Source organism: Conger conger, chromosome 1 (genome assembly GCF_963514075.1).
Source record: "Conger conger chromosome 1, fConCon1.1, whole genome shotgun sequence".
In the NCBI taxonomy this organism is placed as follows: Eukaryota; Metazoa; Chordata; class Actinopteri; order Anguilliformes; family Congridae; genus Conger; species Conger conger.
The window spans coordinates 27409147-27432639 of NC_083760.1; the positions used below are offsets into that span (position 1 = coordinate 27409147).

At 41.0% G+C, this 23493-nt stretch overlaps 2 protein-coding genes across 2 annotated transcripts; one reads left to right on the forward strand and one right to left on the reverse strand.

The window, feature by feature from the left end:
- Positions 1-1669: 1669 nt before the first annotated feature.
- LOC133134887 (uncharacterized) lies at positions 1670-6732 on the reverse strand. The gene is made up of 2 exons (XM_061251884.1): positions 6513-6732; positions 1670-3253 (listed from the first exon to the last, which is right to left on the reverse strand). Exons 1-2 carry the CDS (start codon positions 6640-6642, stop codon positions 2772-2774), a joined length of 612 nt encoding a protein of 203 aa, XP_061107868.1. The 5' UTR covers positions 6643-6732; the 3' UTR covers positions 1670-2771.
- A 6033-nt stretch (positions 6733-12765) lies between these two features.
- On the forward strand, positions 12766-21569 carry hhipl2 (HHIP-like 2). Its single transcript, XM_061262910.1, has 9 exons — positions 12766-13011; positions 14459-15111; positions 15498-15641; positions 15888-16219; positions 16812-16938; positions 18951-19096; positions 19264-19345; positions 20000-20082; positions 20600-21569. The coding sequence occupies exons 1-9, from the start codon at positions 12766-12768 to the stop codon at positions 21394-21396; spliced, it is 2610 nt and encodes an 869-aa protein (XP_061118894.1). The 3' UTR covers positions 21397-21569.
- The last annotated feature ends 1924 nt before the right edge of the window (positions 21570-23493 follow it).

Below are 23493 nucleotides of genomic sequence, written 5' to 3' on the forward strand. Positions count from 1 at the left end.
TTTGCTTGAGACCAGACTGAAGTTGGCAGCAGTCTGCTGATGCAACTTTATAGTATGGCACGGTCTCACTCACACCCTTCATGATAGGGCCATTTGCCCAAAATCACAGCAGACGCATCGATTGGTTTGTTTATACACCCCGTCTTGGAGTCGGATTGATTACAGCAACGACCGAACCAAAATACCCTGGTTACATTTAAGCCTCAACAAATGCTAAGAAATTCATCGGAAGGCAAAGCGAACTAGACGGTCAGTAATAAATACGACTTAATGCAGTGCCAGCTTGCTCCCGAATTTAATACTGCTTGGAGCTAGCTACCAACTAATAATACCTAGACAGCTACCTAACCAGCCAGCCAGCCAGAAATGTACTGCGGCTAACTAGATAGCTATGTATTAGTTACTAGGTAAATCAGAATCAGCAGGACATTATTGCAGGGCAATAGGGTTACCTTTCAAATAATTGTGGCACTCTTTAGCCTGTTTAGGGCTGCATATGTTTAGAACAGCATATAGTAATCGCTTTTTAACTGGTCTACTTCAGTACCACAGTTGGCCATGCAGACAGAAGTGTCGCTACAGTAGCAACCAGAACCAGTCCAATGGTTTTGGCTTCCGCTTCTTGGCAAGTGACATCAACAGCTAACCAAGTGATGTGCAAAAATCTATTTCTCCCCCTACGTTAACTGTGTAATTATCACACATACGGAATGGACCAATGCCTAGAATGGTAGGATGCCTTAAGTAGAGGGTGTATTATAAATAAAAACACAGACAAAACATTCTAAGCTACAGTTCCTTAAGTCACTGGCATAAATGAATCACAAAATCCGTTCTGAAAATGTAATTCTTTAAATTCTTCTGCATACATCCTAACAGTTTTGCAATCCAAATGTTAGCACTGCAGGTCACAGTTGTAAATACTTGAGTATGAGCACTGACAAAATGGGAATACTGGCTTTATCCATGTTTACACCATTTTGTTTGAATTGTAATAAAATCGAATCAATCTTTCAGTCTGTATTGATTGAAAGGATAGGACTTCATAGGGCTTCGTTTGCATTACATTGCCTTTAGCACTACTTAAACTTGTGATTTTTCAGGAGAGCGAGCAAAAGAGCAGCCACATTTTGAACCTTAATACAGGTGAACAGGTGACGTTTTACTTCACTACTGGCGTGTGGATGTTTTAACTCGGTTCATACCAGTATGTGACAATTTATTAAGTGTGATCTTTTACGGTATTGCAGGTGAATATACATATGCTTTAGTATACTGCAGTTGAGCATGTGGAACAGTGTAGGCATAGGCAATGACTTTCTTTACAATGGTAAATGGATGCAATACATACTACATGGAAAACATAAAGCATGCAAAGCCAAAGCCGGCAAACAGACCTGGGTCAAACACATACTTATGTTGTCAAGAATTTCATATGCTTTACTGAGCTTGTCCGGTGTATTGGAACCAATTGAATACTCTCAAAAGGTGCCAACCCTGCCATCTTGTGCTCCTAGGTGCACCAGGCAAGATAATTTGAGCAGAGAAAAGTATTTAAATCCAAAACAGTAGCATATTGCACCCAGGTCTGTTGGGAATACCATCAGAGAGTCATTCTGTGTGTTGCTGTGCCAGAGAAATGGACAATGAAGACAAACTACTCGCATACTAAAATTACGTTCTTTACTTATGACCCCACCTGCTTCTTTCAAAAGGCATTACCATCCTGGTCTGGGCATTATTAGTGTAAAAAAAAGAAAAGAAAAAAAAGTTTAATTCCTTTTAGTGTTCATGGACCTCACTGCACAATTACACTAAGTGCAATTTAACACATGGTGCAGCAAGAGTATGACGATGGTGTTAACGGAGAATTATGCTCAATATACTTTTAGGTTTGGCTGAGTCCCAGTGCCCTGTGGAAATTCATTTCTAGCCAATTTGATCATGCTTGCAATATTAATGACACTAATACTTTTTAATAGTACTAATTTTAGGGGCGACATTAGCTCAGGAGGTAAGAGCAGTCGTCTGGCAGTCGGAGGGTTGCTGGCTACTAGCATGATCAAATTTGCTAGAAGTGATTTTCGGCAGGGCACCGACTCGGCCACACCTAAAAGTATATTAAGCATAATTCTCCATAAACACCATCATGTGTGAATGAGAAGCATTAATTGTACAGCGCTTTGGATAAAGGGGCTGTATAAATGCCAACCATTTAGTATTTATATGCAACACAAGAACAGCATTTCCAGCTTTGTCACCACAATTCTGGGAAACTACATGGGCACAAAGTCATTCAGGTCATGTACTCAAAATGAGGCCATTTCTTTGACAGGTTCCCATAGGATTACCCTTCCCATAGGATTTGAATCTCAAATCTAAATTCGGACTTTAGATTCCAGACGTAATGCATCCGACATGACATGCACTTTCACTGCAGCTGTGTTTAGAAATCAGTTCAGGAATAAGCAGTGACTTTTTAAACAAGAATAAAATGACAAAATTACTACATCTAAAATCTCGCTTGTACCACGTCATGTATCAGTCTAGTGCAAATTCACAGTGAAGTTATCAGACGAAGCGAGCAGACCGGGATCAAGTAGCCACACGTAAAGTCTTCAGATGTAGCTCGTTTAAGTATCAAACGGGGTAGAAAAACCCCAATCATTCCTAGGGGGTTTAACCTACAGACTGTTCAGTGTGCATTAAAAAAAACAAAACAAAACAAAAAAAAAAAACGACAAACCACCGATACAAAAAACGAAAACGTGTCATTCGACTTTATGAAACTCCGCCTCGTACAGGAGCTGGTGAAATTTGAGTTTGACGGCGCACTTCTTCTCGTAGGGCAGCCTCTTCAGGTGCGGCAGGAGGCTCATGAGGAACAGCTCGTCCTCCGTGCCCTCCAGCCCATCGCCTTGCCACCGGGTCCGTTTGAGCGCAGGCGAGCCGGCGTGGGGGAAGCCGGCGGGCGTGTCCGTGTCGCTCAGCTCCGCCTCCCTGCCGTGCAGCATGGATGCTGAGTGGCTGTTGACCTCGCCCTCACCCTCCCAGTCCCGCCCGTCGCACAGGTCGTCGGCGGCCGAGCTGGAGGTGGACGTGCGCGACTGTATGAAGGGCGTGAGGAAAGCCATGTGCTGGCTGTACTTCCAGCAGCGGTGGATGCCGCCCGACGCCAGCCGCCTCTCTTCGGACCGCTTGTCTTTGATGAAGCCGTCCCTCAGGCTCTTCCATTTCTTGCGGCAGTCCTCCTCTGCGTGGAGAAAACGGGGGAAAAAAAATCAAAAGGTTGCGGCAGTGAAAACTGAAAAGCATGACCAATAAGGCGCAGGATTAGCCTACTCTTCTTGCATGGTAAAAAAGCACCCACTTGGATGAGGGGAAGGGGCAAAAAAAGCTGCATAGTGCAGGTATAAAAGTTTCCAGTATCTAGTCTTGATTCTAGGATTTTGATTGCCTTCGGAGTCTGGCATTTGTCAACATGAAGTTGTGCCAATGACAGTCAAGGAAGCCATTATGATGAAGAATGTCTAATGACAAAGCAACTTAAACTGGACGATAAGGACAAACCATTTACTGTAGGGTTTTTACTATTCTGGTTTCACCTTAGTGAAATAACAGCACTTTTTATACATGCAGTAATTGCCATAATTTTGGGGAACATCATTTTCTGTATTGCAACAAGTATAGATTTGTAATCAAACAATTCCACAAGATAAATTTCTGGTGTAGTCCATGTATTCCCGCATTTAGACTAAAATAATGCGTTGAACAATGATATTGAGTGTTTGATGTTAATATTTTCACGTGATCTGTTGTCTTTGACTTCAGTGTAAAGGGGAAACATTTCCCAGATACAAATGGCTCAAAGGAAAACGTATTATTTCAGTGCAAATGTCGCCTTCACTATTGCAGCACACTATTACAGTATGCCGTGTTGACGCAATGACAGTAGGTACTTTAGCAAGTTAGATAACATTAAACTCAGTCAAAATTCTGAAATTAAATGGTCTAAAGTGTCACTATTTTACCGAAAGGACTCTTAACAGTGGGATGCGCTCTTTGCAAAAGAAAGATGTCACATCCGTAGCGTTCAAAAAGATAGTGATGATTAAAAATATATATATATCAATTACAGATCACCTCAGACATTACATTAGCGGTTGCAGTCAGTCTCTCACCATTACATTATTCTAGAATTAACAATTAAAACTTAAAGCTCTTGAATTCGATTCACATTCAATTACTTACCTCTCAATTCCATAAAAAAACACTAGGGGGCAGATGTGACTGAAAGAAATACTTCTGTGAGCTCTTTCAAAAAGCCATTAAATACACCCTATGGCTTTAATTGGGAAGCATGCATGTTTATTTTTTCATGCTCAGGTGGATATTACTGAGGAATTGCCCACATACACAACCTTTGAATTAAAACACTAGTATATGTTATTGCTTAAACCACAAAACCCCGGATGCCCTGATAGTCATTCAAGTATCTAAAATATCCTTCATTGCACACAAAAACAGTCCGGACCAATCAGAAATATGCTCCAATATTACACACATAGGGGTGACATTGGCTCAGGTGATAAGAGCAGTTGTCGGGCAGATGGAGAGTTCGATCCCAGCCTGAGGTGTTTGAGGTGTCCCTGAGCAAGACACCTAACGCCCAATTTTGCTCCTGATGAGCTGGTTGGTGCCTTGCATGGCAGTCAGTCGCTGTGGGTGTATGAATGTGAGTGCGGGTATGAATGGGTGAATGAGAAGCATCAATTGTACAGCGCTTTGGATAAAGGCGCTAAATAAATGCCAACCATTTTACATATAAAAAAAGAGTATTCCTTTATGAACAGTGACATTTTTTTAAGAATTCAGATGGATCAACAGTCACTAATTAACCAAATAAGTTTACTTATTGCAATCAAATCAGTCGTTCTTATCTTTTTATGAACAGCCAGGTCATACATTACATACATACATACATTACTGCCCTGTATGAAACCGCATAGAACTGCATAATGCATTCCTGGCGTGCAGATTCGAAATGCAACTACGCACAGAATGGCAACTTGCTAGCTCACTCAACATCATTTTGACACGGGTGGACATGCAGACAAACTTGCGATCAAACCAGGTTGTTAGTGGTAATGGATTAACTTCTCAAATATTTGCTATAAATTTTGACGCCTGAACATCCTTCTTCTGATGCTTAACCTACCAATGGTGTGACGGCCAAAAAAGCTCAATTTAGGTCTCATCTCACCATAGCACCCTCTTCTGATCAAAATTCCAATGCTGAACTAAAACTGGAAACAGGTAATATGATGTGAGCATTTTGGCCAGGCTGACCAGTAGTGGGTGTTAGCTCTGGATGAACATTTTTGTTTAAAAGGATGTCATGCCTACAGTGAAATGTGGTGCCGATATTTGATGCTATGGGGTTGCTCTTCATCTACGAGTTCTGGAGGTCTTGTAAACGTCAATGGAATCATTAACTCCAGCAATACAAAAAAAAACCTGTTACACTTAGCATTATATTGTAAGGTTAGATTCTCTTCATACAACATTCTCCTCACGAAAAATGTTTATTTTACATAAAATCCAACTATACAAGGAATGACCAAGTATGCCTAAGCAGTTGAGGATTTACGGGAGATAAAGTTCAACAAAACAAGTTAAATGTCTAACTTGATCACGCGGATGATCCGGCTCTAAACCGTAACAAAGGGGCACTGGAAATCACAACAAGACACGGTCCAGTAACGTTACTAACTAGTAACGTTAGCCGCAATACTACTCGCTAGCCAACAGTTGGTATAATAGTTATAAATTGTGTTTATCCAAGGAAAATGCAGCATCTGGTAATAACACCCAGTGGTCGGTGCAATTGCCCCAATACGTTTATCTTGCGAGTTTGTTTTGAGCTTCGTAAAAATTATCTGGTTCGTCTCTAGCTAGCTTGCAACGTTAACGTTAGATAACTAGCTAACATTAGCTAGCTACCTAGCTAGCACTAACGGGGAAGCCATAACCAGTTTTGCAAACTACCAAGGCTGAAAACGTGAAGTTTCACAATGTATTACTAGATGAGTTCAAATACATATGTGACTAATGAATGCATTTCCATTAACGTTAGCCCTCTACAAATATCAAAATACCTAAAGTTAGCTGGACAGCTATCTAGCGGTTGTGTAGCTTACGCTAGCTCAACGGATAAGATATAACGTTAGCTCTGGCTAGCTATATTCGCTACCCATCAAGCTAGCTAGCCAAAATACGAATTAGCAATGACCACAACACGAAACTAACGTTGCAGCAACGTAACGGTAATGTAGATTGTATGAGAATACTACGAGTAGCTAGCTAGTTTGATGTAGAACAGAGGTTGTTGGTAGATAATTATTAATTTAAGGCAGCTAAGCTAGCTAGTTAGTTAACTTTAGGAGAGTGGCAAGAGGCAGCCGTAAGTTTGCCAGCTAAAGTAGCTAGCAGGTAGACCGCGCGCTACTCACCCGGTAATTCCACTTGGAGGCTCACAGCCCTCCACGCAGCCGCTTTCTTGTCTAAGTCCTTGTATGAACTTAAAGTCGAGTTGTACAACTCTGGATGAACCGAAACCGCTGATATTAACCTTTCCTCCATTACAAAAGCGTTTGCTTTGTAAAACACGTTTGAGCGCCACTCAAGTTCTCCTTTCGCGATGTTCCAATGTCCATAGCTATGCACAAGTCTGCCGCCTACAGCACCGGCGGACAATGACTTCGGTAAAACTCGTAAAAAAATGTAAGACTCTTAAATCTGTCATTTCCATCAACCAGTTTGAATACAGAATTGTATGCAAGAAAAGCTGTCCTGGCAAAGCGCCACACTGACAACAGGCTACGTCTTGTTTTTGCTGCTACAGTTTTTTATTATTATTTCTCTAAATATGTCTAAAAGGACGATAAAATGCAGTGTTTTCTCACTGTAATCACCAATTTTTCATGTATAATGCTTTATATTGGGTTACCAACCCTGTTCCTGGAGATCTGCCATCCTGAAGGTTTTCACTTCAACCTCAATTTCGCACACGTGATTGTACTAATTAGCAGCTCAATGAGAGTGAAAATAGGACAGTAGATCCCCAGAGCAGGATTGGTGACCACTGCTGTATATGAATGGCTAATGGGCACATCATGAATGGGCACAAGTGAATCTTGTTCTCATCTGTCCACAACTCTATTCCAGAACTCTGCAGGCTTGTTCAGGTACTTCTTAGCAAACTGTTTCCTGTTTTTGTGGCTAACTAGTGGTTTGGTTCTTGCAGTATAGCCTATGTGGCTCTCTTCAGTTTCTGGTAATGGGTGGTAATGAGCCTGCTACTCATCAAATCTGCTTCTAAATCCAATGCTTTAACCCATGTTACAAATATGTAGTGTAGCAAATTTCAAAAAGTTCAGATAGTTTGGCAAATGGGATCTTGTGCCTGCTGTTCAACAATGGATATTTCTTCTGCATTAAACACAAAATGAACCAAATACATGTCATTGGTTTTACTAATTATTTACATTTGCCAAACCATGGATAATGAGTACTATAATAAATTGCACCTATAGCAATTATGCCATTCTTTTTGGTCAGGTTATGAAGAGATATTGATTGTTCATAGGCCTTCTCCTCTGTCCAGGCAGGCATTGTTTGCTACCGCATAAATGCATGTGTGTGAAAAAGATCAGACTGTGCTCCAAGTCAGTGTTGTGTACATTTAAAATGTGCACTGCTATGTAAATGCTTATATAATCCAATAGGCATTTAATTTCTTTAAAGGCCAGGTTTATCACAGTTTGTTTTCAGCTGTATTCAATTAGCTTGCTTGTTATTATGGTCTTGAAAGAGAGACATAAAATGACAGAAGGGTTAGGTATGAACTCCCACTTATGTCAACTGTATATGTATAACACCTGGCACCTGTACATTTATTGGATTTACTTATATTTTTGCAGATATAAAACATTCACAAAAAACTTTTCAGACAGAATTATTGAGATATATGAGTATATGTTGAGCATACTTGCGCAAGCACATTTAAACAATGGGGGGTTAGTGAGTCACCTACCCAGCCAGCTTCCCACTCAGTTAGAGATTCACTGCTTGTGAATGTCCGGCAAAAATATGTGGGTGTGTTGTTGTGTGTGTTACTTTGTCCAAGTTCTTGGATGGGCATAACTGGCAGTGAGCACTATAGAAGGTGCAAGTGTATTTGCGTTCTTTTAAGGTTTGACTTATTAGGTTTATAACTGCGATTTCAGACTACTGACTGGCTTACCCAGTAAAGGGAAAGGTGCTCAACAGAAGCAAATGCTGGGCCCTGTAATTGCAGGTAAAATAGGGCTTTGATGATGTCAATAGTGGACTATGACTATTAGTGGGACCCACTTGGTTTAAGTTGACCGGAGTTCCTTATATTAACACTACAGTAGTTCCTCCCAATCAGTTGCCTCAAGGCTACCAGCTGTTGCCAGTGAGATAGGTTTAGGTACCTCCCCTCCAAAATCTCCTGTAGAACAGCCTTAAGGCCTAAATCCGCCTTCTAAGAAAGTGCATACCCTGTCCTGATATACAAATAACCCAAAGAGGCATAACTGACCATTCCAAAATGGGGAAATTTAGATTTTTTAAAGTGATAGATAAAACTGCACAAGAAGTAACATCACTTAATTTTATACACATCAGGTTGTTGGACAGCACAGTTCCATGAACAGCTGTTACAGTCCAACTTAAGTTGCATAAGATATGTCTACATATGTCAGATTCCTTGTTACCCTGGTTCTAATGACGCATATAACTGAAAGTAGCAATTAGAGGCCCAAGTGTAGAACAAGCAAAGCAAAGTACACCTATAATCATGTATATGCGAAGTTTCATGCTTTTCTGTCACAAAACTTTCAAGATTTGATGTTTCCCTAGACTTGACCTGTACTAATCTGGGCAGACATTTATATTCTTAATGTAGTGCAACTGCCCAAAAAGTTATGTATTGTTGTTGTAAGTATGCAGTATGGTATTGCCATGGGCACATGCATGCTGTGTAGAAACTACTCTGAAAGTGCAGTCAAAGTACCAATTACTGCAGCAAATCTACCCTAAAGAGAAATGTAGCTTGCAAAACTACAATTACTCCAAACAATGTAGTACAAACTACTTTCTGAAAATAATTAGTACAATTATCATTATCATGTTCCCCAGACAATACACATGTGTGGGCAATGCCTTGTTTTTTGACAAAGGGTGAACCATACAGCTACTGTAAGTGTGGAGATGAGCAATTAGTGACAGTGAGAATACTTAGTGGAATACTTCTCACCGACCAATATTAGAATGAAAAGAGACAGGAGGCAGTATTTTGTCAATGGGTTTGGAAAAAGTATTTTAGGGCCAAAAGTAATTGGTAGTTCCTAGTAACTACACCTAATTGAAATGAACTCTCCAACCATAACCATGAATTTGAATGTAGTTGAACTATGAGAAAACTACTGCAAAATGACAGTACTAGTTTAAAGTCTCCCTCCAGTGCCTGTATTCATTTACTCTAATAATTATGTGTTTTTGGTTAAAGCAGCTTGCAAAAACATCTCTGGCACTCCACAACCAGAACTATCTATAGTTGATATACACCAGGGATCTCAGGCTCACAGATAGCTGCAATTCCAATACTGTGCTTTTATGTGTTCCAGCATTCAAGTGCTTAATTTAAGTTGTATCCTAATGAATGATACTCTACTGGCTCTACAGGAGCTGGGGATTGAGATCCCTGAAATACACTCAGTGAGCACTTTATTAGGTATTTAATAGATCCATTTTCTTCTGCTGCTGTAGCTTAGAGGTTTGAGGGTGTGTTCAAAGATGCTCTTCTGCATACCACTGTTGCAATGTGTGGTTAATTGTGTCACCTTCTTGTCAGCTTTGAACAGTCTGGCCCTTCTCCTCTGGCCTCTCTCATTAACAAAGAATTTTTGCCCACAGAACTGCTGCTTACTGGATGTGTTTTTTGTTTTTCACACCATTCTCAGCAAACTCTAGAGAAGTATTTGCATTTACAGTACAGGTCTACCTAATAAAGTGGTCACTGAGTGTATATCAAAGGTGATATCATACTCTTGACTGTCCCCAGCTAGCTGCTAGTAGTGCAGAACAGACTGCAAATGCAGTATGCTATAAGGTTTCTCATATTTGAAGACTGAACATTTTTACACAAAAAATAATACATACAATATAGTATGTAATACTCTGACAGATAAAAGAAGCACAGGGAAATGCACTATGCACTGACAACAGAGGTGAGTTCATTGTCCATCAGGATCATCTTCTGTCACTTTCTTCCATTTGCTTTGTTTATTTCTTTTACCAATAATGTGGCTTTTGTTCATGTATTTTTCTTTTGCTTTTATTTTGCCTTTGTATGAAATACCCACTCTCATAAGAGAGTTGTATAGTCTTTGTCACTGTGAAAGCTATTTACATTTTTGAAAGCTTCCTTTAAATTGAGCAGGTCGGTACATATCAGCCACTTGAATACATGGCTTTCTCTAACTACACCAGGCTTATGCTCACCTGTGCCAACAAGTGAACATAATTACAAGTAGATAGTCAATGTTTTTGGTGTGTTCTTTTGAACATCAATTTATATTTCTGTGCCAACTTATCACCAAATTGCAAATCACATTATTTTACAATATATTCAGATTCATAAAACACCTGGTACACTCAGACTGAAATAAAAACTACAAACATACAGTACAGATATCCTCCCTCAGATATGAAAGAGAACTTGCAGTAAGTAACTCATAGCTTTTCAGTTATGTGCCAAAGAAAGAGAGATCCTGAGTTGCAACAGGTTGCAGGAAGTTTGTAGGTATGCAATCATAGGACTTTTATCGTAAAAGGGGCAACAGTGAACCGGTGGTTGGAGTCACATAAAACATGTTTGCTGGGCAAAAAAAGTATGATGGCATGTTGCAACACTGAACCATAAATATTTCACAGCAAGAACGTTCACCACAAGACCCGCTCTTATTTAAACCTTTCATATATAGCTACAGCCCGAGGAGAACGCTCAGGTATAATTATGTGTTTACAAGCACATGGCCCAGGATTATTACTTTCTGCATTATCACAGCTCACTAATGAAAGATGTGTATGCGCTTTGCATATTACCATGTTGTGCTTTGCATATTACAGTCTTATTTATGGATTTATGTTTGATTATGATTATCGGTCTCTGGCTGTTTTCCAGAATCAGTGATGGTTGGTCTCAAGAAGGGTGTTCTTGTTCCATTGATAGTATGGATAAAGTTTTATGTTTCATTATAATCTATGTATAAGAAATCCCTCAGGGAAATGGATCAATCAAACCACGATGCATCTGACTAGAATCAATTTCTTGTTGTTTCCTAACCCAAAGTGTGTGCTGTGGGCCTAATGGAAAAAGGAAAACAAAATGGCACGGGATCCAGCCACAGTGGGGTCACCTGGAAGACATTCCCCTCACCAGGGCCATTATTCTGCCATCTGTGGTGGTGTGCTCTTTGTGCACACTGTTTTCCCAAGCAGTATCTCTGACTGCCTTCACCAAATACCCAATCTCAGATTGTGTTCACGTTCTTACCACTTCTTCTTCTTCTTCTTCTTCTTCTTCTTCTTCTATATTTGCCCACCATATAAGAGTGTAATTGTTTTTCTCTGATCCACAGGTTAATGCTTATACAATCGATGGCAGAGGGATGGAAAACATTTGACAAAGTACATTTTACTGCAGAATTTACTGGTATTTACCATCAGAAAATATATTTTACAGAAAAAGCTGTTACTTTGTTAAAAGGTAATCCATAAACATGCAAGTCAAATTATCCTACTACAAAAACTCACCAACTAGTTGCCTTGCTATTTGGTCTACAAAGGGACATTTTTAAAGGAGCAATCCTTACTTAAGTTTAAAGATGGTTCACATTGGAACACATGGAATAGTTCAGCTGACTGTGATGAACAGCTGACTGTTTCATCCTCATCATTGAATACCTCATCAAATATTTGTGCATTGTTTCACACTTACAGGTGACACAGATTCCTTTTAGCATTTCTTCTTCACACTAAACCAGAGAGTGAGAACCCTGATCTTGGCCAGTAATTTTAATGGATTGTATCATAGGATACAAGTTCATATTTTAATTAGCCTAATAGATCTTTCTCACATTGTCATTGTTTTCCTTTGGACATGTAACAATACATTATATTAGGCCTATTCAATTTTGGGAGTGGTTGCATTCTATATTATAACACCACAGACATATGGCGACGAACACATTTATATTAGCCTTCAGAGGACAAGAAGATATTAAGCCCAATCAAAATCTTTTCAAAACCATTTCAAAACAAAAAAGAAAAGAAAATACAAAGATATTACTGGCCCACTAATGAAGCTGTGCGTCATTAATTGTCTTTGTAATGTAAAAAAACCCCAAAACAAAACAGTTTAGTGTTACATGGGTTATCCACCCTATAGGCTACGCACGAAGGCAGCCAGAGAGGCGCACAAACACGTACGGGTGCAAGCGAGCGCACACGCTCACACATGTAGCATACACAGCCAAGATGTTACACAACAAAATGACGACCGAATTGGACCAACTACAGGACCCACACACTACCTGCGTTAAGCGCTCACACTCTGATGACAAAATAATGACCGTATCCCGCTGCGTTCTCCGCGTCTGGCAACGAAGTGGGGGCATGCTTATTACAATGATCTTGTTCACTTTTGTGAGAGATGCTGCACCTCACCCGCAGTGTTTGGACTTCCAACCTCCATTTAAACCTCCATACCACCTGGAATTCTGCAAGGACTATGAGAAATTTGGCTGCTGCGATCAGACCACAGACAATATCATCGCTGAGAGGTACTGGGACATCATGGACTTTTATGACATTCGGGAATATGAACTCTGTGGTGAACTCGTCAAAGAAATATTGTGCCAGGTACAATTTTATCATCCTTTAATGAAACCTTGTGAAATATATATATTTATACAGGAAACTGTTAAATCGGATTATTCAAGTGAGAATAAGACCACTATTCGGTTTGCAGTGGACTATGCCATATGTTTGGTCAGTAACAACATAATTATACATATATAAATATTTGTTATCACATTTCTCCGTTTTGGGGTTAGTGTAGCGGCTCGCATGCGCGCTCTAAATAGCCTAAATACCTGTTGGCGCAATTAAGGTATTGTGGAAAGACATCGCCTGTAATATAGAAAGAAAGAAAGAAAGAAAGAAAGAAAGAAAGAAAGAAATGTAGCCTACTTGGGTTGTGTGTAAAATCATTCGTTGTGGAGATGTTTCTCATAGAACCTGAAATTGGATTGTAAAACCAAGTTATTAAAATAAAGTATCGTTGTTTAAATAAATATTACCCAATGCGAATTAACGTTGCATAACTGAAATAAATAAAGTACAAGTTTCACAAGATAATTGTAATTACATTATGAAGTATAACCAGGTGATACCACACACACTCATACACATAGGTATACATAGGTCAACTGACTGATGCTGTTAATATGCAACACTTCCACCTGCACACCACCGCAAGATACAATTATTTTTCCGCCTTTGTTCCATTGCCTGGTTGTAAAAATCTGAAAATCTGTTTGTTGAAAATCTGTTTGTTTTCGTTTGATGTGTCTTTTATTTCAGTTTATTATATTTTCCCAGAACCCGTGAGGGGGAAGGGTGTAGACTTTTAATTATTTATTTTGTATTGGTGTATGCGCTCGCTCTCTCGGTAGCAGTGGATTCCCAGTCTCAGCCGCTTTCTGTGCAAAGAAGCACACTTTTAACTACTGGACTCATTCTTGACGCCGTCCAGCATGTCTACTTAACCAGGTGTCGTGGTCCTCGGATTGCCCTGCTCCTCTTGACACTGACATTCGTCCGTGGGAGTGCAAAATCATACCAATGGAATGTCTGCTCTGCACGACAAGGCAGCTTTACTATGAATGTGGCAATACACAGTTGCAGAGGCCATAAGTGATATTTTGTTTTCTCAGTGCTCCTTGATTTTTCAGAGAGAAAGCAAAGTACCATTTAAATGGGTTTCCCAATATCTTGCTGTTTAGTGGTACAGTTACTTGTTTTTCAGACGTTTTAGTTTTAGAGTTATCATCAGTTATAGAGCAGACCTTTCATATGCAGATTTGTGTAAGATGTGCTAATTTGAGTGCGTATTGACAGTTCCATTAACCCATCACCCACAATCCCACACATCAACTGAATTGCTGCCTAAAAAAAGATGACAGTAGGAAAGGTTATTATGTTATTTTTCACAGTTGTGATGTAGATTTACTTGCCTAAATAGGCTAAAACAGGGCAAGTAGTTCTATTTATTCAGAGCTGATGCTTTCTCCTTAAATGTCCGCAGGAGTGCTCTCCTTATGCTGCTCACCTGTTTGATGCAGAGGACCCGTACACACCGATGAGACTCCTCCCCGGCCTCTGCTCCGACTACTGCTCCGAGTTCCACAGGAAGTGCGGCTCGGTGGTGAAGCACCTAACCGACGACCCGGGTCTGTGGGACACCTGCGAGAACGACCCCTCCAAGTTCTGCCGCTTGCTCGACCTGGCCGACCAGGACTACTGCTACCCCAACGTCCTCCGGAATTCGCTGCTCAACCGCGACCTGGGCCACGTGGTGGAGGACCGCAGGGGCTGCCTGCAGCTGTGTCTGATGGAGGTGGCTAACGGCCTGCGCAACCCCGTTCTACTTCTTCACGCCGGCGACGACACCGGCCGCATGTTCGTGGCCGAGCAGGTGGGCTTCGTCTGGGTGTACTTGCCAGACGGCAGCCGGCTGGAGGAGCCCTTCCTGGACCTGAGTGGAGAGGTGCTGACCACGGGCCGGCTCGGGGACGAGAGGGGCTTCCTGGGGATGGCCTTCCACCCGCACTACCGTGACAACGGCCGCTTCTTCGTGTATTACTCCGTGCTGGCAGGGGAGATGGTGGAGAAAGTCCGGATCAGTGAGATGAGGGTCTCTGTGCATGACATGAACAAGGCTGACCCGCTGTCTGAGAGGTGAGCACTGGCGCCCGGTGTCAGTTAGGCACATGGTGGTGCATGTAGGTAGACGGACAGCTGAAATTGGCTTGTGCTTTATTGTTATTATCATCACTGTGATGATGGTGATGATCAGTACGCCTATTGGGATTGTTAATATTGCTATTGTTATTTACCAATTATTTCATTATTGCTGATGGTTGATTCTTTCCAGTCTAAGAGGGAACAAAGTGCCTGACAATGTATTGCTGAGAGTGCTCAGTGTTAAAAGAACGCTTTGACATTTAAAGAATAATATCAGTTATTGTAAAAGGAAGTGGACTCGGCATACTCAAAACGGCAATGTGTTGGTGTGATGGCTAGTACTTGCAGGAACATTTTTTTGTCTTTTCCATTATGTTTAGGCTAATTTTTGAAATTGAAGAGCCAGCAGCTAATCACAATGGAGGTCAGCTGCTGTTTGGTTTGGACGACTACCTTTACATCTTTACTGGTGATGGTGGAAGGGCTGGGGATCCCTTTGGGAAGTTTGGAAATGCTCAGAACAAGTGAGGTGGCATTTTCATTTATCAATTGCCTTCTGAAGATGGCCAGTCACAACTGGACAATGATATAACCCAGGCTAGAACCTCCAAGTAAACCATAGAAAAAATCTAACTAGAAAATAGAAGATAGTACCCCCAATGTAAATTTTAACCTGCTTCTAGCAAGACCTGTACTGTTCCAGCTGTAGTTTTTTTTTTTTTACAATAGCTGTATCAGATTTGCTCATAACTGTACTTTCCGGTATACAGGAGCGCCCTCTTAGGGAAGGTCCTGCGCATTGACGTGAATGGGAGCAGCAGGGACGGAAAGCCATACCGAATCCCTCAGGACAACCCATTCCTATTGGATTCTGGTGCGAGGCCGGAGGTGTACGCCTATGGGATGAGGAACCCGTGGCGCTGTTCGGTGGACCGGGGAGACCCAGTCAGCCAGCATGGCAAAGGGAGGATCTTCTGTGGGGACGTGGGCCAGAACCGCTATGAGGAGATTGACATCATCGAGAGGGGAGGAAACTACGGTTGGAGAGCCAAGGAAGGGTTTGAGTGTTTCGACGTCAAGTTGTGCCACAACTCCTTACTGAGTGAGTTTAGCTGACATTATAGGGGTGGCCAAGGTACTGGAGAGCCACTAGATTTCTCTACAGGTTTTTAGTGTTATTCAGCACTTAATTGATCAATAGTTAATTATGCAGATAACTCAACTTATCTGGTTTCTTGGTGAAAACAAACCAGCATACCCTGTACCTGTCTGGAATCAACATTAGCCACCCTTGTTATATGAAAAGATTGTTACTATATATGAAAACATGTCTGGAACTAGGATTATTTAAAGCCACCAAGAAGCATATTTCTGCAGTGCTGATCCAGGAAACTTAATGACTATATTATTAGTGTTAGTATTATTAGAATTATTATGTAGGAATCTTTTCCAAGTATGAGTTTGAACACAAGAAGAAGACTTTGAGATGGAAATGTGTGAAATGTAAATATTGCTCAGATAAAAAGTATATTTAATGCATGCTAGAGCATAACTTGACTCTTTCAAAAAGCAGATTATTGGTGTTTAAAGTCCAGACAGGAGGCAAAATAATAACTCTTCATGGATTGTATGGCCTGTTCTAGTTTTAATTCGTTTATGTTTTAATGTTCTAAATTCAGTGTTTTCTTTATTAGGAGACATTCTTCCCATTTTTGCATATGACCATCACGTGGGGAAGTCAGTGACCGGGGGCTATGTTTACAGAGGATGTGAATCACCCAATTTGAATGGCTTGTATCTGTTTGGAGACTTTATGAGCGGGTGAGTGTGGGGTTTTTAGACTTTAAGAGCAGGTGACTGTGTGGTTTTGAGACTTTATGAGTGGGTGAGGGTGGGGTTTGAATGCTTTATGACCAGGTGAGATGTGGGTTTGGTACGTTATGGGTAGGTGAGCCTGGGAATTGGAGACTTTATGAGCAGGCAAATATGAAGACCGGAGAATGGACAATGCAATAAAAATTGCTAAGGTCTAAGACCTCAGACTAGATGATTCAGCCCACAAGTAGGTCGTAACGTTGGTCAGTTTGATAATCACACACTACATTAAATGTTTCATCCAAGCTCCGATAGCCCTACCATTGTTGGTTCAGAGTGTGGATGGATTCCACGAAAGCTATTCATCATTTGCATTATTTTGTACCAGAAAAGAAAGTAAGAAAAGGTGATTTTTTTAAGTCAAATGACAATAGCTAAAATTTGTTTTGTTCTGTCGCTCAAATTCTTCTTGCAGAATTGGCAATCCACAGGGTTCCTGACTGCATGATACAATTCTGCAAAAAGAACCCAAACATAATTACGGTAGCTATTTGACTTTCAGTAGCCAGATTTGATGAAAACCATAGTATCAGGTGGGGGTTGAGCGGAGAGCCAAGTGCGACCGAATAAGAACCTTTCCTAGATCCCAGGGGCGGTATTAGTGTTAGTGCTTAAAAGGCGAGCACTGAAGATTACCAACTGAGAGTTCAGAAATAAAAATACAACCTAGCGAAAAACAGCTAGGCATGAAACAAAAAAACCATGAGGCGCAGCTCAGGAATAAACACAAACAAAAATACAATAACCGGGGACACCGTCCCTCTACCGTCGGCTCACACGAGCCCCAAACAAAATAGAAAACCCTTAGGGAAGGCGTCGGTGTCCTACACAACTAAACCGAACACCTTTCTTACCTTTTTCTCTTTTAGATTGTATGGCTTAGCAAATACACACCTGCACAGTACCCGACTCTTAACAGACCAGAGTCTACCGTGTGCATTACCGGCTGTGAGTAGAGCGAACAGTACACAAAAGCACTGAAGGCTGGTCGGAACTGGCCTTAAATACTCAGCGCAAATGAGGAACAGGTGTCAACAATGATCCTAGGCCCTCTGGAGGGCACCTCGGGAATTACCTCCCACCATGACACATAGGTGCCATATTATGTTATGCTGACTGTGCTACAATAACAAAAACCCTTTTGATGGTCAGCTTTAAAGGCATACTACAAAGGATTTCTTTCCTTGCTTCCCTCCTGTGTTTACCATGAAAAAACATCTACGCCCCCCATTCTCAACACTGTCTACGCCCCAGAGAGGAAGCTCATCCACCTATAAAACAACTAGATATTTTATTCTGGCTAGCTGTCGATATCTTTGTAACTACTGTAACGTGATTACCTAGCTAGCTAACAATAGCTAGCTCATATGACTAGGGAGAAGTGGATTGGGCTCTTATACCAGCCACAACAGCAACAACAACAACAAATAGACAACAACTATTTCTTCTAACTAGCCAATTTCCCTCCCTCCCATCACCATTTCTCAGTGAAATTCTTGGTTAGACAATTTTTTGTCTTCAGAAGCAAGACTTTTTCCATGCAGTCTCTTGTCTTTCATTCCTTCTCTCTTTGCCTTATAGGGGGCATATCCAGTTTGAAGTATGCATACAGGAAAGGAGTCGCTTGCCTATGGGCTTCCATTCAAATAATGTACATGCTACATTTCTGTTGAAGATTTGTTCCACTTATTTTCTGTGGTGGTCATAAATCACCTCACAACACTTGCTGACACATATCAGCCGCAACACAAACACCTTCTAATACAAATCAGCCCGTGCATGAACACCTACTATTATAATAACCTCAGCACTACCATTTCAGAAACTTTCAGGCTTTGTTTTGAAGACATGATTATGAAATGTTGGATAACATTTTCACCACATGTGCATTAGTTGTTTATTTTTTCCAAAATAAAGGACGCCACTCTTAAATCCATTAATGTATTTTCTGTATCCAGTCGGCTCATGGCATTGCAGGAGGACAGGGAGTCAGGGAGCTGGAGTGAGAGGAGTGTGTGTATGGGAAACACAGCCACCTGCGCCTTCCCTGGGCTCATCAACCACCACCACAAATTCATCATCTCCTTCGCTGAAGACCAAGCAGGTCCGTGCAAATTAATTATTTCCATTTAAGTATGAACTTGTATAGAGATTATGTATGTTTACATGGAAAGTGTAGAAACTGTCAGGACTGCCAATAATGGTAACAATTGTATATGCAGCCATTGATTTGGATGTAACATTGAGTGAAAATGCATTCTGCCTCTTAAGGAGAACTATACTTTTTGGCGACTTCATACCCTGGTTCAATGTCTCCTTTTGGAACCATCTACAAATTTGTGGACCCCTCCAGGTAATCATGTGCTTTAGTTTTATGTAACTAAATATAATGTTTTGTTTTAAAGTAACACTTCATTTTACCTTCCCTGCTTACTCTGTGTCCAGAATACATCATCCTTCAGTGTGAAAATTAGCAGCAGGTGGCAGCAAATGCTTTGCAGAAGCACATTAAAACTGCATTATTATCTGTGCTCTCTCTTGAACTTGAACTGCAGAAATGAGATAGACCAAACATTTTTGCTCCAGTGTTACTATTCATCTATTTTTTGTTTGTATGTTTTCTTAATGGATTTGTTTAAGAAAAAACCTGGAAAATATATAGGTCGAACAAATGTAAGTTAAACTTTAGATTTAGATTTTTTCCACATTTCTTTACCATTCTGACATTTTGTCTGAAAAACAACTGAACCACTTGACCACAACTGCATGCTTTCATGCATTTAGTTGCTGCCACATGATTGGCTGAATAAATGTTTGCATTAACAAGCTGGTGTAAAGGTCTGCCTAATAAATTGGGTATATGCTGTGTTTATGCTGTGTTCAGGCTAGCTGGTACTATGGACTGCCTCAAAATTATTTCCAAGGGATTTGTGGAAGAATGAAGAATGAGGAATAACCCTTGGATTATGATCATAATTTAGTTTTATTTCCCCATCTTGTTCTGCAGGAGAGCTCCGCCAGGGAAGTGCAGGATTAAAACATTTCTTGTGAAAGTGAAGGGGAAACGGGTCCCCTTTGTACCCCAGGAACGTAAGTAGAAACAAAGCAATGCAAAATCATTTCATCCAAGCGCAGATTGAAGATGCGTCTCTTCAAACTGCACCTGTCCCGACCCCTCCCTGTAATCTCTAATTGACTGTTATTTTTTAGTTGTGTGTCTCATTATTACTAGTTGTGTTCGTTAGGATAGTTTTATTGCTTTTGTTTGCCTATGTAAGCTGTTCATTTTTGTTCCTACATAAGTGTATATTATCCTTTAGTGTTGTGTTGTATGAAAACAGTTCTATAGATATAATCCTTTATCAGATTAATCTACAAGGCTCAAGTCCTTATCTTTGTTGTGTTCTTAGCATTTGAAACTGTACTGACCTATAGGGTCTTTTAGCACACTGTTTATGGGTATGCACATTGTTGTACATTTCTCTGGATAAGAGGGCCTACCAAATGGCTAAAATGTAATGTAATCTACTCCAAACACCAAAAAAGTTTAAAAATAACTGTGTTCATCATACATACACATTAAATAGTTCTGTCTTTCTAAATCCAGGGACCGTGTTAGGGTTGAATGAAAAACCTACAAGGCCTCCATTCAAAAAGGTTAAATTTACCACTGAACCACCAGCAACAAGTACCACTAAACCACCAGCAACAACCAAGGTCTTACCCATGACACTGCCCACAGAGACAGAAACAATAACAATGGAACCAACACAACAGCCAATCAGACATGAGGAGGCTTTAAAAAACAAACCCTGCCCAAAATCTCCAACAGTAAAATTTCAGAAGAAAAGAGTGAAGGAAAGAAAGGAGAAGAAGAACAACAGACAGAAAGGAAGGAATAGTGTGAAAAAGACCACCCTCAAGAAAGTTCATGTGAACAAAACCAGTCCCTTGGGAGGAGTCAGTGTGTGTGAATCCACTCCCTTTATAGGACTTAGTATTAATAAGACCACCCATATGGAAGGAAATTCTTTGAACAAGACCACTGCATTGGGAGGAGTAAATGTGAACAAGACAACCCTGAGGAAAGGAATTCATGTGAATTCCTTGGGCGGAGATAGCATGTACAACTCCACTTCCTTGATGGTAGTTACTGTGAACAAGACCACCTCCATGGATGGAAGTGGAATGATCTTGGAAGGAGTTCGTTTGAACAAGACCACTCCTTTGGAAGGGCTTGGTGTAAACATGACCGTGGATGCACTCACAACAAACAAGCAGGACAGAAGTCTGGAACCTAAAGGAATGGACATGGGAAAAAACAGCACCAACAACCCACACAATGTAACATGGAATGGGAGCTTGCGGAGGGACAGGGGCCGGCGCAGGGCTGGGAGATTATGAGAGAAGAAATCACAAGAATAGCCAGCATTGACTAGTATAAAATTTGCACCCTGAAAGTTATTGTTTTTTTGTGATCCTTACACCCAGAGACAGCATTTCCACTGGTCTTTGGGACATCATCACACCCAGGGAAACAGCTGGCTGAACTTTGTGTCATCATCATATCCAAGAAGACAGCAAGCCTGGTTTTGAATGACATCCAGGGAAACAGCTCTTATGTTGGTCTTTGTAACACTGTCACACAAAAGGAGACAGCCCAAATGCCTGTTGGTGTCCAAGCCTGACCTATGTTTTTCATCCACATTAAAGTCAATCAACAAATTGTAATTTTATGTGTTTTGTGGTTATGTGGCTTTGCTCAATATTGTGTAGCCCAGAATTGTGTAGAATGTTCTGTGCCATGGGGTGCACTAGTGAAGTGAAGGGTGCCTGATGGAGGAGGTTGGTCTGGGCTTCACTGTTGCCTTCTGGAGGTGTCATTGGCCTAACTCACCAAAACACTGGTGCAGGACGATGCCCACTTTACAACCCCTGTGAAATGCTAGCACCCTTTTGGATGTATACCATTGCTATTCGTTGCCTAGTTATTTGATCATTGGAACCATGCTAGCTTAGGAACATCTGAGCTGGACCTTTATGCACAGCCCCCTCAGTGTAAGCACATGGAAAATAACATCATATCATGTGCAATGTAAATGTCTTGTCTAGTTTAACTAGTGAACAAGGCAGCTGGCAACAAGGGAAAGACCATGAAGAAGTTTGGGAAGACAGCTGGCAGGGGGGAATAGACCCTAATGGGGCTGCTATAAGCTAGCAACTCATGATTGCTGCATCCACGGCTACTGTAGCCAGGTGGGTGCGACCATCTTAAGCTACAAAGAGACAAAAAGAGGTAATACCCATAGAGTCTGTGAGAAGAGGGGTGGAAGATTTTAGAAGTGGTCTTCCCAGACAGAGGGGTATCAACAGGTCACAAGATAGCCCCACGTCTAGAATTCCCAGACACCAAGAGCTCTTTGTCCATTGCTCTTGATTGTATTACCATGTGGTCTTTATGGCACCCAGTGCTTCTTTCTCCTGTAATTGGGTGTTGTAAGGTTGGAAGTGGAGGGGTTGGATCCCCTTACAATAAAGGAATTTTGGAGCTGCTGGTGACTAGTCTTGTAGAGGAATTATGTACAAAGGCGGCTTGGGAAATGACGCTGGCCAGCTCAAAGGATGCAGTGCTGCTCCAGTAGTTAAAACAGGGAGGAAGTGGAATCTGAGGGAGGCAGCCCAGTGTGCTCAGAGAGCACTTGAACATAGGGACGTGGTTGGCCAGGTGCAAAAGGGGAGGGCTGGGCTAGGATCAGGTAATTACTAATATAAGTTAGCAAGAAGAGTCAAATAGGTACGTGAAAGCAACTTCACAAGTAAAGCAGGGACAATGGATGCATGACTTGTTGGCTATGGAAGCAAGCTAAATTAAGTATATTGGAGCCCCTATGACAACCTTCTGACTTTGCAGAGCCTGAGGCAATAGGTAGGTGAACCTGTCAGGCTGTGAGGTAAGCTTCATGCAGGGTCGCTACACCTGGCATCATAATAAAGCTCTTAAATGTTTGGCTGGTGTTTTTGAATGCAAATGTGTCATGGTTAATTTATATCTTTTTTATAACGGAATCGATATGGTGGGTTTCGTATGAGAAGGGCAGAATAGCAGTGTTGGCATGGGTAAATACTATTGGTAGATGGAGTAGGGCAAAGGACTGGAAATTAGTAACTGACATTGGTAGGCAACTCCAGGTTGTTTCAACCTCCCTGAGACCTGATATAGTTTTGTACTCCGAGAGAGAGCAGATAGTGTACTTCATTGAGGTAACAGTGCCATGGGAGGATGCTATTGTGGAAGTGTTTGAGAGGAAGAAGTTAATGATCCATAGTATTGAATGACAGGGTATTCCATATGTCATGTGCCATGTGTTTTTAATGTATCTTGAAAACCATGTATTGTCTTTATGAAGATAAGAATGAAGACCAGACGATAAGAAAAAGCTTCGGAAATCACTTTTTTTGCATACCTATTGTGCTTGCAAGACTTTACAAAGATTTTACAAA